This window comes from Pseudophryne corroboree, chromosome 6, assembly GCF_028390025.1.
Source record: "Pseudophryne corroboree isolate aPseCor3 chromosome 6, aPseCor3.hap2, whole genome shotgun sequence".
In the NCBI taxonomy this organism is placed as follows: Eukaryota; Metazoa; Chordata; class Amphibia; order Anura; family Myobatrachidae; genus Pseudophryne; species Pseudophryne corroboree.
In genome coordinates, this window is record NC_086449.1 from 306,591,897 (window position 1) to 306,608,445 (window position 16,549).

General features: G+C 43.2%; 1 protein-coding gene across 8 annotated transcripts in view; it reads right to left on the minus strand.

Moving 5' to 3' along the window:
* The window catches only part of LRRC49 (leucine rich repeat containing 49), a 394,882-nt gene that overhangs the window by 70,109 nt on the left and 308,224 nt on the right, over positions 1 to 16,549 (minus strand). For all 8 annotated transcript variants that reach the window (XR_010179247.1, XM_063926210.1, XM_063926208.1 and 5 more), the window contains one exon: positions 6,195 to 6,432. Coding sequence is in view for 7 of the 8 variants with exons in the window: in XM_063926210.1 (XP_063782280.1) it covers positions 6,195 to 6,432 (238 nt within the window). In the remaining variant the exon portion in view is untranslated. The remainder of the gene's footprint in view (positions 1 to 6,194; positions 6,433 to 16,549) is intronic.

The window sequence follows — 16,549 nt, forward strand, 5'->3', positions numbered from 1 at the left end:
TATATATATATATATATATATATATATAATAAAATACACCAAAAAACCCTAATTTAAAAAAAATAAGATTTTACTCACCGGTAAATCTATTTCTCGTAGTCCGTAGTGGATGCTGGGCACTCCGTAAGGACCATGGGGAATAGACGGGCTCCGCAGGAGACTGGGCACTCTATAAGAAAGATTTGGTACTATCTGGTGTGCACTGGCTCCTCCCTCTATGCCCCTCCTCCAGACCTCAGTTAGGATACTGTGCCCGGAAGAGCTGACACAATAAGGAAGGATTTTGAATCCAGGGTAAGACCCATACCAGCCACACCAATCACACCGTATAACTCGTGATACTATACCCAGTTAACAGTATGAAATATAACAGAGCCTCTCAACAGATGGCTCAACAATAACCCTTTAGTTAGGCAATAACTATATACAAGTATTGCAGACAATCCGCACTTGGGATGGGCGCCCAGCATCCACTACGGACTACGAGAAATAGATTTACCGGTGAGTAAAATCTTATTTTCTCTGACGTCCTAGTGGATGCTGGGAACTCCGTAAGGACCATGGGGATTATACCAAAGCTCCCAAACGGGCGGGAGAGTGCGGATGACTCTGCAGCACCGAATGAGAGAACTCAAGGTCCTCCTCAGCCAGGGTATCAAATTTGTAGAATTTAACAAACGTGTTTGCCCCTGACCAAGTTGCAGCTCGGCAAAGTTGTAAAGCCGAGACCCCTCGGGCAGCTGCCCAAGATGAGCCCCCTTCCTCGTGGAATGGGCTTTCACTGATTTAGGATGCGGCAATCCAGCCGCAGAATGCTCCAGCTGAATTGTGCTACAAATTCAGCGAGCAATAGTCTGCTTAGAAGCAGGAGCACTTATTCTGTTGGGTGCCTACAGGATAAGAAGCGAGTCAGTTTTCCTGACTCCAGCCGTCCTGGAAATATAATTTTTTAAGGCCCTGACTACGTCCAGTAACTTGGAATCTTCCAAGTCCCTAGTAGCCGCAGGCACTACAATAGGTTGGTTCAAGTGAAAAGCCGATACCACCTTAGGGAGAAACTGGGGACGAGTCCTCAATTCTGCCCTAACCATATGGAAAATCAGATAAGGGCTTTTACATGACAAAGCCGCCAATTTTTGACACACGCCTGGCCGGAGCCAAGGCCAATAACATGACCACTTTTCACGTGAGATATTTCAGATCCACAGTTTTAAGTGGCTCAAACCAATGTGATTTCAGGAAACTCAACACCACGTTGAGATCCCACGGTGCCACAGGAGGCACAAAAGGGGGCTGAATATGTAGCACTCCCTTTACAAAAGTCTGAACTTCAGGCAGTGAAGCCAGTTCTTTCTGGAAGAAAATCGACAGAGCCGAAATCTGGACCTTAATGGAACCCAATTTTAGGTCCATAGTCACTCCCGACTGTAGGAAGTGCAGAAAACGACCCAGCTGAAATTCCTCTGTTGGGGCCTTCCTGGCCTCACACACCACGCAACATATTTTCGCCAAATACGGTGATAATGGTTTGCGGTTACTTCTTTCCTGGCTTTTATCAGCGTAGGAATGACTTCCTCCGGAATGCCCTTTTGCTTTAGGATCCGGAATTCAACCGCCATGCCGTCCAACGCAGCCACGGTAAGTCTTGGAACAGACAGGGCCCCTGCTGTAGCAGATCCTGTCTGAGCGGTAGAGGCCATGGGTCCTCTGATATTATCTCTGTAAGTTCTGGGTACCAAGCTCTTCTTGACCCATCCGGAACCACGAGTATCGTTCTTCCTCCTCGTTTTCTTATTATTCTCAGTACCCTTGGTATGAGAGGCAGAGGAGGGAATACATAAACCGACTGGTACACCCACGATGTCACTAGAGCGTCCACAGCTATTGCCTGAGGGTCCCTTGACCTGGCGCAATATCTAGTTTTTTGTTTAGGCGGGACGCCATCATGTCCACCTGTGGCCTTTCCCAACGGTTTACCAACAGTTGGAAGACTTCTGGATGAAGTCCCCACTCTCCCGGGTGTCGGTAGTGTCTGCTGAGGAAGCCTGCTTCCCAGTTGTCCACTCCCGGAATGAACACTGCTGACAGTGCTAAGACGTGATTTTCCGCCCATCGGAGAATCCTTGTGGCTTCTGCCATCGCCATCCTGCTTCTTGTGCCGCCCTGTCGGTTTACATGGGCGACTGCCGTGATGTTGTCTGATTGGATCAGTACCGGCTGGTTTTGAAGCAGAGGCCTTGCCAGACTTAGGGCATTGTAAATGGCCCTCAGTTCCAGAATATTTATGTGTAGGGACGACTCCTGACTTGACCAAAGTCCTTGGAAGTTTCTTCCCTGTGTGACTGCCCCCCAGCCTCGAAGGCTGGCATCCGTGGTTACCAGGACCCTGTCCTGTATGCCGAATCTGCGGCCCTCTTGAAGATGAGCACTCTGCAGCCACCACAGTAGAGATACCCTGGTCCTTGGAGACAGGGTTATCAGCAGATGCATCTGAAGATGCGATCCCGACCACTTGTTCAAGAGGTCCCACTAAAAGGTTCTTGTATGGAACCTGTCGAATGGAATTTTGCTTCGTAAGAAGCTATCATTTTTCCCAGGACTCGTGTGCAGTGATGCACCGATACCTGTTTTGGTTTCAGGAGGTCTCTGACTAGAGATGACAGCTCCTTGGCTTTCTCCTGCAGGAGAAACACTTTTTTTCTGTTCTGTGTCCAGAACCATCCCCAGGGACAGTAGGCGTGCGGTAGGAACCAGCTGTGACTTTGGAATGTATAGAATCCATCCGTGCTGTTGTAGCACTTCCCGAGATAGTGCTACTCCGACCAACAACTGCTCCTTGGACCTCGCCTTTATAAGGAGATTGTCCAAGTACGGGATAATTAAAACTCCCTTTTTTCGAAGGAGTATCATCATTTCTGCCATTGCCTTGGTAAAAACCCTCGGTGCCGTGGACAGTCCAAACGGCAGTGTTTGGAATTGGTAATGGCAATCCTGTACCACAAATCTGAGGTACTCCTGGTGAGGATGGTAAATGGGGACATGTAGGTAAGCATCCTTGATGTCCAAGGATACCATGTAATCCCCCTCCTCCAGGCTTGCAATAACCGCCCTGAGCGATTCCATCTTGAACTTGAATTTGTATGTGTTCAAGGATTTCAAATTTAAAATGGGTCTCACCGAACCGTCCGGTTTCGGTACCACAACCAGTGTGGAATAGTAACCCCGTCCTTGTTGAAGTAGGGGCACCTTGACTATCACCCGCTGGGAATACAGCTTGTGAATTGCCTCTAGCACAGCCTCCCTGCCTGAGGGAGTTGTCGGCAAGGCAGATTTGAGGAAACGGCGGGGGGGAGACGCCTCGAATTCCAGCTTGTACCCCTGAGATACTACTTGAAAAGGATCCAGGGATCCACCTGTGAGCGAGCCCACTGATCGCTGACATTTTTGAGGCGGCCCCCCACCGTACCTGGTTACGCCTGTGGAGCCCCCGCGTCATGCGGTGGACTCAGAGGAAGCGGGGGAAGAATTTTGATTCTGGGAACTGGCTGACTGGTGCAGCTTTTTCCCTCGTCTCTGTGCAGAAAGGAAGCGCCGTTGACCCGCTTGCTTTTCTGAAGCCGAAAGGACTGTACCTGATAATACAGTGCTTTCTTAGGCTGTGAGGAAACCTGAGGTAAAATAATTTCATCCCAGCTGTTGCTGTGGATACGAGGTCCCAGAGATCATCCCCAAACAATTCCTCACCCTTATAAGGCTCTATGTGCCTTTTAAAGTCAGCATCACATGTCCAGTGTCGGGTCTCTAATACCCTCCTGACAGAATGGACAGTGCAATAATTCTGGATGCCAGCCGGCAAAATATCCCTCTGTGCATCCCTCATATATAAGACGACGTCTTATGTTCGCAAAATAGTATCCCTGTTTGAAAGGGTTACAGACCACGCTGCAGTAGCACTATCTGCAGGTCTCAGTCTAGTACCTGAGTGTGTAAATACAGACTTCAGGATAGCCTCCTGCTATTTATCAGCAGGTACCTTCAAAGTGGCCGTATCCTAAGACGGCAGTGCCACCTTTTACAAACGTGTGAGCGCCTTATCCACCCTAGGGGATATCTCCCAGCGTAACTTATCCTCTGACGGGAAAGGGTACGCCATCAGTAACTTTTTAGAAATTACCAGTTTCTTATCGGGGGAACCCACGCTTTTTCACACCTCATTCACTCATTTGATGGGGGAACAAAACACTGCCTGCTTTTTCTCCCCACACATAAAACCCTTTTTTGTTTTTAGTGGTACTTGGGTTAATGTCAGAAATGTGTAACACATTTTTTGTTGCCGGGATCATGTAACGGATGTTCCTAGTGGATTGTGTATATGTCTCAACCTCGACGACACTGGAGTCAGACTCCATGTCGACATCTGTGTCTGCCATCTGAGGGAGCGGGCGTTTTTAAGCCCCTGATGGCCTTTGAGACGCCTGGGCAGGCGCGGGCTGAAAAGCCGGCTGTCCCATAGCTGTTACGTCATCCAGCCTTTATGTAAGGAGTTGACACTGTCGGTTAATGCCTTCCACCTATCCATCCACTCTGGTGTCGGCCCACAGGGGGCGACATCTCATTTATCGGCATCTGCTCCGCCTCCACATAAGCCTCCTCATCAAACATGTCGACACAGCCGTACGGACACACCGCACACACACAGGGAATGCTCTGACTGAGGACAGGACCCCACACAGCCCTTTGGGGAGACAGAGAGAGAGTATGCCAGCACACACCGGAGCGCTATATAATGTAGGGATAAACACTATCACTGAGTGAATTTTCCCCAATAGCTGCTTGTATAAACAATATTGCGCCTAAATTTAGTGCCCCCCCTCTCTTTTTAACCCTTGGAGCCTGAAAACTACAGGGGAGAGCCTGGGGAGCTGTCTTCCAGCTACACTGTGAAGAGAAAATGGCGCCGGTGTGCTGAGGGAGATGGCTCCGCCCCTTTTTCGGCGGACTTTTCTCCCGCTTTTTTCTGTATTCTGGCAGGGGTAATTACCACATATATAGCCTCTGGGGCTATATATTGTGGCTATTTTGCCAGCCAAGGTGTTTTTATTGCTGCTCAGGGCCCCCCCCAGCGCCCTGCACCCTCAGTGACCGGAGTGTGAAGTGTGTATGAGGAGCAATGGCGCACAGCTGCAGTGCTGTGCGCTACCTTGGTGAAGACTGAAGTCTTCTGCCGCCGATTTTCCGGACCATCTTCATGCTTCTGGCTCTGTAAGGGGGACGGCGGCGCGGCTCCGGGAACGAACACCAAGGACGGGTCCTGCGGTCGATCCCTCTGGAGCTAATGGTGTCCAGTAGCCTAAGAAGCCCAAGCTAGCTGCAAGCAGGTAGGTTCGCTTCTTCTCCCCTTAGTCCCTCGATGCAGTGAGCCTGTTGCCAGCATGTCTCACTGTAAAATAAAAAACCTTATTTAAACTTTCTTTCTAGAAGCTCAGGAGAGCTCCTAGTGTGCAACCAGCTCGGGCCGGGCACAGAAATCTAACTGAGGTCTGGAGGAGGGGCATAGAGGGAGGAGCCAGTGCACACCAGATAGTACCAAATCTTTCTTATAGAGTGCCCAGTCTCCTGCGGAGCCCGTCTATTCCCCATGGTCCTTACGGAGTGCCCAGCATCCACTAGGACGTCAGAGAAAAAAAAACACAGTTTGGTCCCTGCAAATTAGTGACACCGCAATTTTGTAAGGGAGAAAAGCAATTAGGATTATACAATTTTACATGAATTGCAGTATACAGTAAGGGCTAGAAATGGCATAAATTCACAGAAAATAATGAAATAGCAATAATAATGAGCAATAATATCAGCCGAAGTCAGGATGGTGCAGCTTTACTATTGTTAAATTATACCCCACTGTCTTTACATGCAGCCGCACAAATTTCTGTATTCACCTTCAATATGTGTCCTTTGCTCACACAATTAATCTATGTCCACAGTAGAAAATAATGACTTTTTAATATGGAATATAGACTATGTACTAAGCTGTGGCTTTTGCAAGCTGATGGTTGTCTCCAATTTCGGGGGCAAAACTGGTGAGAATCCGCATGCAAAAGCCGTCACTTTGTACATCTAACCCATCGTTACATAAAGCAAAGCTAAATAGCAGAAAATCCACTTAGTGAGTAGACTTCCAGTTTTCGCTCTCTTACCGTTACATTGGGAAACTTGAGTCTTATTTTTAGCAGAACTTGTACAATATTCTCAAAGTTTATAAACATGAAAGAGATGGTGTTGACTGAGCCAGCTGTCTGAACACTCCACGTTCTGTCAAGAGATTCAAGAGCTCCCAAGCCATACAGGCATAATGTATCTCCTTCCAACTCCACAAGATGCGAATCCACCAAAGATAGGCCTTGTACAGCACTGCTAAGCACAGTATCAAGTGACCTGAAGAAGAAAAAATATTGAAATGTCATTTGTGAATGCCCTGCAATAACACAAACTGTCTGGGACAAACGTAACTAATTAATATGGCAGTAACAGGACAACTTTTTCCAAGATTAATCGTGCCACCCCACTGCTGTGGAGTTCACTACCTCTCCCTGTCAGACTCTCTTCCAGTATACACATCTTCAAGTGACACCTTTAGGACAGGTACACACTAGAGCAGGCATGTCAAACTCAAAATACTAAGTAGGCCGAATAATCAAGGTCTAAGGGGGACATTTACTAAGCAGTGATAAGAGCAGAGAAGTGAGCCAGTGGACAAGATACCCCATCAACCAATCAGCAGCTCTTTATCATTTTATAGTATGCAAATTATAGATGTTACTTCACTGCTTAGTAAATGTTCCCCTAAGTCTTGTGTGGGCCGCAAGAAAAAGAAAAACTTATATGCAATTTTCAGAGTTTTTTTTTTAGAAAAGCCGACAATAAAGTATAATCAAGGAGATGTCAAGTATTGTGAAGAAAACATTAAATGCAGTGGTTCAAGTAGGAAAAATTTCTTAGTGGTATTGTCGCCCAAAAAATGGGTGTGTGATACACATATGGGGGCCAGATACAAATATGCCCTCAGTAGTGCAGTGCCAGATACACATATGCCACCACAGTGCCAGATACACATATGCCCACACTGTGCCAGATACACATATGCCCCCACAGTGCCAGATATACATATGCCCCCACAGTGTCAGATATACATATGCCCCCACAGTGCCAGATAACATATGTCCCCAATGTACTCACCACCGCTGCTGCCTGGCTGTGTGTGAGGGTAGGAGAGCTCTGAGTGGCTCACGAACTGGCGCCTGATTTAAGATGCCCGCGCCATTGCCGGAGCAGGACTGAGGAGCAGGAGAGGTGCGCGCTGTGCTCTCCTGCCCTCGCTGCAAGCAAGGCGGTTGGGCCGCAAAAGGACTCCTGCCCGAGGGCCGCAAAAGGATGCAGTAGGGGCCGCATGCGGCCTGCAGACCGTGAGTTTAACATTCCTGCACTAGAGCGACAGGCAATCTTGATGATGGTCGGGACAAATACCTTGTTTCGTCTTTCATTACACTGCACAGTGAAGCATATATCGCCATCCAGAAGATCTCGTATGGGACAGACTGAACGATCATCATGATTTGTCGTTCCAATATTCACAAATCGTGAATATATTGTTCTAGTGTGCACCCGGCCTTAGAACGACATCTTCATAAAAGCCTATTACCGCAGAACTGCAAACGCATTGGTGGGCAGCTTGTTCTCTTCTGGGCGGACTTTTAACATGCCGGGCGGTTCTTGCTGTACGATTCTCAGCAGCTGCAGTTCTGCTACAATCGTAGAACTGCAACTGAAGCAGAATAAGGCCCAATGCCCATTGGACATACACTTGTTTAGTTCACTCACATCAACTGGACGTCTTCTTCCACTGATATATCTGCCTGTTGCTTTGCTTGCGTGGATGTTTGTTATTTCTCAGCTGAACTAATTTTACAAACACAGTAGTACAATCTAAAACGCAATACAAATTCATCCAGTAGTTTTTGCGTGATGCCAAAAAGGGCTGACAAAGACACAAAAATTACAATTATTTATTTTTTTGGACTCCATAGTTCATAAACCGTTCCTAGAATTATCTTTCTAAAAAAAAAAAATTGCTATGTATAGACACAACCCAACAAATTGTATTATATGTATAGATGTTATAGTTAAACAAAATTACCTTCCCACACTTTACATTTATTGATGACTTTTCATTGTCATATTTGTGGGGGGTTTTTGCTGGGGGAATTATATGCAAAACCTGTGTTATGGCTAAACTAATGTTGAATCTTATCAGAGCAATCAGTGCCCAGGCCCACTAAGGTTCAAAAATTATTACTTGACAACTCAAACACCTCATTGGCTTATACGGACAGGTAGTCAATGCTTAGTTGGACCAATAAAATGACTACATATATGTAACCTTAGACAAGATGCTCTGCCCTGACTGGGTCCCAAATGCTACATTTTAAAGGCTTTCTCTTGTAAACATCTATTGTTGATCTTTCTGTCACCCTCTTATGACCACCCTACATTACCACACAGTAGTAAATTATTTTTAAATATTTTCTTTTTTGATCTATGAATCCAGCACTATGGCAATATTGCATAGTGGACAGTGTGTCAGAAAGGGCAGACAGTTGCAGAGCCATAAACAAATTCTCCATACAAGCTGTGAGCAGGTAGCTCAGCAGTGTCCATCAGGGGAATCACCAGAGATAAGCACTAAGTAATTGTACTGTATGTGTGGTGTTTGGAGCCAACTCTGCATGGAAGAGCTGCTATATTTCAATTAGTACAGTATAAAACAGTGCAAAGGCTCAAAACACACACACACATATATACATATATATATATATATATATATATATATATATATATATATTAATATTCTGTAGTAATATATGAAAGGAATTTGCTCTCAATCTCCAGGCCATGTGTGGAATACAGATTACTGTTACGCCAATATGCCTACATGAAATGCAATATAAAATAACAGGGCTCATGATTGTACACATATTCCTCTCTAAACGAAAAACAACATTATTTGACAAGAACAAAATTACATATCCTAAGCAATGTGATGTAGTAAAAAAAGGTCGACAATAGCAAACGTGACAATGTTGACAGTTATGATGTCGACACTGTTAAAATGTCCACATGCAACATGTCACATTCTCAGAATGGCAACTAGGGAAATGTTGATGTTAGGGTTAAAGTGCAACGGGAGGTTAGGGTTAGGCTACAGGTAGAGGTTAGGGTTAGGCTACAGGGAGAGGTTAGGGTTATGCGCTGACAGGAAAGGTTAGGGGTAAGGGAATAAATACTTACTGCAACTTTGGAAGACAGCAGCACTGACCCAGAAGTGACGGTCACATGACCGCCAGGACAAGGAAGCCGCTGCAGCCATCAGGAAAAGGTAAGTCACTGCCAGGCCACCAGGACAAAATGGCGATATTCTAACATGCCGACATTTAATCACAGTCTACATCATGAATGCCGACATTTCATACCCAACACAAAGCAATACATGTTTCTTCTTTTATTTTTAGGGAGGGGGGGCACATTCCCAGTAATATTTCCAATCTTGAGCAAAAAATGAATTCCTTCTTTACTGAGGTGTCAAACAAACTTGTCAAGTGGTTATACAGTATATACTGTACTTGCTGGTGGTACGGAAGGAATGCAAAACAATGAGCATGCTTGAATGTTCTGATTTCCCCTGCATTTAATTGTTTCAATGGAAGCTCTGAAGTAACTACTTAATGTGTAAAACGTATGTATCTTACAACTGGCTATCATTAGTCAACCTATGCCAAGTGATTATATTAAGGAAATTTCTCATTTACTTTTAACTTTTCATTGCAATACAGAAGGCTGATGTGTTCCTAACAAAACATTAATAGAATATAACCTTGTAATGTTTATATCCACTATGTAAACCTAGATAGCAACATAAGACTTGGGAAGCATTGTACAAACCAGCAGGGAAAAGACTAGTACACTGTACAGCCACAGATATGCTAAATATAGCTACAAATGACTTACATAGGCATTACTAAGGCTTTCTTTCCATCAAAGCTTATAAGGTAAACATTATAAATGTGTAAATTTCTAAGTAAAAATGACATTTCAGGTGACATTTTCCCCACCTAAAGCGTCATGCTATAGCATGTGTTAATTATTTAATTATGTACTGTGTTGTGATTTCAAATATTTTAAAAAGAAAGCCATTCATATGTCCTACATGATGGCATAATTACATTATTGTTAAGACTGAGAGATGCAAGACCTTCAGACGTCAACTCAGATTATGATGTAAATCGAATCCAGACACTTGTGCCTACATAGTATGTTTAACAATGCATGCTGCAGCACTGTATAATGAATTGGGAACCCTACAGACAATGACATAAATCATATATCTACTTACATACATACATACATCTATAAAATGTATTTCAGTATTGCCAGTCTTTTATATGGCGCACACATATTGTCTATTCACATCAGTCCCTGTCCTAGTGGAGCTCACATTCTTTATATTCTATATTCCCTAATATATGCGCACACACACACACACACACACACACACACACACACACACACACACACACACACACACACACACACACACACAAATTATAATACATTTTTGCCAGGAGCCAATTAACTTACCAGTATATTTTTGGATTGTTGGAGAAAAACGGAGTAACTGAGGGAAACCCACACAAGCACGGGAAAATGTACAAACTCCACACAGGTAACCATTGATAACCACTACACCAACCATGCTTTTGTATATTTCTTTTGTGCGCACATACATATATGTACATACTAGCTGTTCTACCCGTTCTTCGCACAGGAGTTTCTGATTTTCATGGTTGTAAATATAAAGGAGTGTAAAAGGAGTGTAAAAATTTGGTAAATATATAGAGAAGTAAATTTGAGACGTCTTAATGTAAGTAAATATTAATCCATGGTTCTTGTGTTACCCGCTAGCACCTGTAGTAGTAGATAGATACTGTATTACTATTCTATGTTTATTAATACTCTTTTGGTTTTTTTACTCTGACAAATGGAATTGAAATCACACGTCAGGGCCTCCGGGTAACCTAGGCACAAATGCAGCAACCCTGGCAATTAAAGCACTGAAGTACTGCTGCCATTAGGTTAACTCCTTGATAATATTACATCAGAGTACAGAGGTCACCCCTAATACCCCCCTCCCTCCTCTCGGCCACCAGGGACTACCTGCTGTTGGGTCCCACCACTACCCATACCCGGCTCAGTGACAGGGAGAAGTCCTCGCCTCTGGTGTCTCCAGCATGTTGTTTGTCTCTGGCATTCCCTGTCACACAGGCCGGGTGTCGGATGGCTGCTAACGCATGTCAGATTCAGACTCTTCCTGTTATTCAGGATGTGAGACACTGCCTCACTCCAGGCCCCGGCGCCCCACTCTCCCCCTTGTCCTGGGTGAGAAAAACTTCTAGCTGATGGGGGCTGAACTTGAACTGAAACGGCATCGGGAGTGTCATTATTCATCTCCGCGACCCCGAAAACTATGGATTTTTACATGTCACCCCCTTCTCACCCCCATCCCCAGGGGTGCTAAGCACACACACACACATATATATATATTTGCTTACAAGGATCCGCACTCACATCCAGATTAAATCAACAACGGGGTTATATAAAATGTAACATAAGCAGTGGTATGTGGTGTTCTACCCTTATTTACTCGGAGGCTTAACGGATGTGTGCATAGTCCCGCACCGGTGAATTAAAGCACAACAGAGGACTACTAGTGGCGTGGTGTTGCCGCGATGACATGCTGCAGTTTTTAACAAACATGTGGGAGGACACATCTGCATGTGCATAGATCTATGAAGCAGTGAAAATAGGGGAGAAGTGAGCCAGTGGAGAAGTTGTCATGGCAACCAATCAGCTGCTCCATATAATTTATTAGAATGCACTTGAAAAATGTTTCCTCAAAGCAGATTGGTTGCCATGGGCAACTTCTCCACTCTTTTCACCTTCATACATCTACCCCATGGAGAGAGCTAGAGAGAACGAGCACAATTTAACAGAATTTTATAAATAAAAAGCAAGTATATGCCCTTACATTTTTTTTTAAATAAGTAACTTTCTGAAAGTTCTCTTAGTACCATCCAGGGGTTGGGTAGAATTCAGTCAGTTTTCCTCTATGTGATTCGTCCCTCACTCTTATAGCTGGACTTCATCAGAAGTCTACTGGATAGGAGGGTCCACACAACATACCCTACACCCATATAATTATATGTACTTACCTCTCTGCCATCTACAGAATCCAGAAATGCTGAACAGCAGAATTCACCGGAAATGGTGACATCCATTTTCCCAATGATTTGTGCATGCGCAGTAGAAAGGTCCCCCGGAAACGAGGTGCAGATGCCATGTTCCTGGAGACCTGCGCATACACAGTAGACTGTGGCTCTAAGCCAGAGTCTACTGCATTCAGCCCACTGCCAGGGAGAAGGGACCTGCACGGAGCCTGCACACAGGCCCTCTCCTCCTTTAAGCCACCTCTGATAATCACACACACACACACACACACACACACACACACACACACACACACACACACACACACACAGTAGAGGGTAGAGTACTTGGTGGAGGGTAAACATTACCAGAGCATTTGCAGGCAAACTATAAAGAGCAAAACAAATTATTTTGTAATTAAAATTACTTTTCAAGGGTGCAATGCAATAACAGCAACCGAATATCTTTTAAACCTATTCATACTGCTGTAAGGCTGAGTACTGATATCAGATAGCGTAACATGACAGTTCTCAAACAGTGGCATGATAGGTGACAGCGCTCCTTTAATTGCCATAATTAAGTATAGGAGTCTCATATTATTTGATTTTAACACCTCCAACAGTGTTTCTTTTGTGACACATATATTGCTCCTGGGAATCATGTAATCACTCTGACAATATAATTAAGTGTAGTAATACATTGCATAAATCACACTTTGTTCAGATGGAATGTGTGCTATTTTAGTACAGGATTTGTACGTTGAGCCTTAGAGGTACATGTGGAAATCTGACATATGAGGTAATCCTGTACAGTTAATGTATATGTTCAAGTTTCTAAATACGTGGCAGACTGCAAGGCTCCAGGCAGGTATTACTTTGGGATATAAACACCTATCGGATTTCTCTTATAATTTCCTTGTGTATGCAAATGAGGGGAATGGAATAACAATTAAGAGAAAGGCAAGACAAAGTTTCTGTTTGGGAATTCAACCACTTTACTGGTTGGAACAAAGTTACTTATTTGGTTTGACATACATAAAGTAACTTTATTTTGGTATGATGTAGGTTTTGCATTATTTTATCATTACTCATTTGCATTATTATTTGTGCCCATTTATGTCTGACATTTGGTTGATGGTTGTGGCAAGCGCTGACTCAGGTATCACTCCTGATATCACATGAATGCTCAGTGCACTGTGGATAAGAGGCATTGACCTTTTAGAAGACACCCTACCCATCAGGAAAGAAATGCTGCTACAGTACATGGGGCGATGATTACTCAGTATCACTAAGTAGTGATCTAGAAGAAAAGTATGCCAGTTATACGTGAACTACAACATCAAGAGATCACCACAACACTTCACTAATGAATGCAAGCACTCAGGGCTGTAGAGCTTGTTAGGTTGGTGACACAGGGACACTTGTTTCTTGGTTGAGAACATGGTGGTAATTGTATGAAGCAGTGTAGAGAGTGGAGAAGTGAGCCACTGGAGAGGTTTGCCCATGGCAATTAAGCAGCTGCTCTGTATAATTTTATAGTATGCAAATTATAAATGTTACTTCAACGCTGATTGGTTGCCATGGGTAACTTCTCCACTGGCTCACTTATCCACTCTCATCACTGCTTCATACATTTATCCCATGGTGAGAAAAAGTTCTCGTCTTCCTGTGTTGCACAGTAGTCCATTGCCCGTGCTTGGAAACCACTCATTGCCAGGATAAGTAGTTTATAAGCCACATCCCAACTATGATATCCTGATCTGAGGAATTCTCATCTGACAATTTTGCAATATATAGGCAGCTCATGGTCAGGTTGAAATATGTACTCTGGCCTGACTTTGCATGTCTAATGTTGGAATGTATAAGGAACTACAGGATTGATACAATTCCCATCATAAATATACATCAAAACAAAAAAGCACATATGAACTGGGAAGTTACTACTGTGCATTTTAAATCAGGCCACTTACATTACAGAGGATACTACTAACACATTTCGCAACATCTCTACATTTGCAAGCAATTCCCTTTAACAAGTTCCTTGCATCTCCCTATACACTTAATACTAATGTTTCTGTAACATTCCTTTTAACCAAATACATCTGATGCAAGAACCCATAAAAGGGAACTCATTTTGTACTCTAGGGAATTGTCACATTTCTTTTTCGAGAACAAGATATTCTGGGACAGATGTATTAAGCCTGGGGAAGGGATAAAGAAGTGATAAAGCAGTGATAAGTGGAAGGTGATAAACGCACCAGCCAGTCAGCTCCTAACTGTCATTTTTCAAAACGTAATGATTGGCTGGCGCGTTATCACCTTACACTTATCACTGCTTTATCACTTCTCCAGGCTTTATACATCTGGGCACCTGTTTGTAATTACAGCATCTAAAAGTTGGATTTTTAAACTGTGAAGCTTTTCACCATAACACAGAGATACCAAAAGTCAAGAGAAAAACACATCAGAGTAGACCCATATTATGTTTTCCCTCCACCCGTTATTAGATCTGTACTACTTTCAGAAGTCATCCCTGTTAACAATTTTGACTCTTTATTCACTGGGTACCTCCTTCCCAACAACTGGGAGTTTTTATCTTGATAAAGGTCTTACGACCGAAACGCATTGATACTGTTACCAGGAGTCTCCAATTAACGCGTTAAGCGGGATTGTGCTGTGTATCCTGATGATTTCCTCTACATCCCTCATCCACCTCTTGGAAGGAAAGCCGTGAGTTACCGGGACTCTGACTATACCTGCTGCTAACACCATCTCAGCAATCCAGTGGGGTGCTATTTGGGAAGGAGGATATCGATTTGAGATATGCCCGTTTTAATTGTTTAACATGTGAGTGCATCAGTGTAAAAATAAATATCCGTTTGTCCAAGACTGTATTGCACTATTTTTCCTTCCTCTTTTTGTTATATGTACATTGGAAGAGGCTGGTTATTGAGCTATTGGAATTCAGTGGAGCTGGATATTTTTAAAGATACCACGATGTGCCCTAAACCATTTGGAGTCTTGTGAGTGAGATGTATTGAAAATAGAATTCAGTGCCATCTGACAAAAGCATTCTACACTATTGTGTTCTTTTTGTTTCTCTTTATGTACCTGAACGGCTGTTGCCATTAAGGACATACATTATATAGGTGTGATCCATCTTCATGTTAAATCCAGGGAGCGCCTAAGTGGAGTATATTATTTATACAATACTATGAAAATTTTGTTAAGTAGGTGAAACTTCATTTATACTTTTACTGGGCTGACCTCTGGATCTCATTGCGCACTCTATAATCACCTTCAATTCTTTTCCAACAACTGGGAGCTCACAGGATGTCGAATCCTGCTGCCACTAACAAAGCACTAGATAGTACGTTAAGTGGTGGTATAAGACTGACTCCCACTGGACAATTACCTGTTGGGAAGCCTTCCTAAAATGGGAAAATATTTTAAATTAATCATGATTGCAATGCGTACACTTGTAAATGCAGATTTAAAAAAACGGGGGAAAAAAAAGGTCCTAGTTGTGTAACTATTATAACAAAAAAGTGATATAAGGGATAGCATACATTATATAGTCTAAAGTGCCAAATTCTATTTTAAATACTTTTAATAAAGGTGCTTTCCTTTTAAATGCACTGTAATCTGGCACAAATCAAAATACCATTTCTAGAGTTATGAACATACTTTCTGTGGAGTGGGAACACCTGCATTCTGTTACTGCAAAGCAACCACTGCTGCAGGTACCGATTAAAATGTTAAAGATATTTGTGATTTACTAACCTCTAAGAACTATTTCAAATGTGCTTTTAGGTGAACATAAATTATTTACACTGAAATGCATGCAATAAAGAGTGTTATGTACAGAATTGAAAGGCTATTTAAATGCCTTGAATAGGCCAGAAAGATGTGGTTTGTGGACTTTTAAACCAAAGGAATTTTAGTACTCAATATTTCAGCCCTTAACGACAAAATGGATGGAGATATAGAAATACATATGTAATCTGTCACTCAGTTCTATAAACATGTTTGTGACTAAACTGCTTAATGCCTTCTGTCTACCACTCACCATTATTTATGATGTATCCAGGACATACTGTTCATGGACAAGAAGTGACTCGCAATGTATTGCTTCCTGGTAAAATTGTAATTTATACTGAATGTCCTACACTAAAATATGAGTCTGCTATCTTGAAATCCATAGTAGAGATTAGGTTACAACACTCATTCATGCA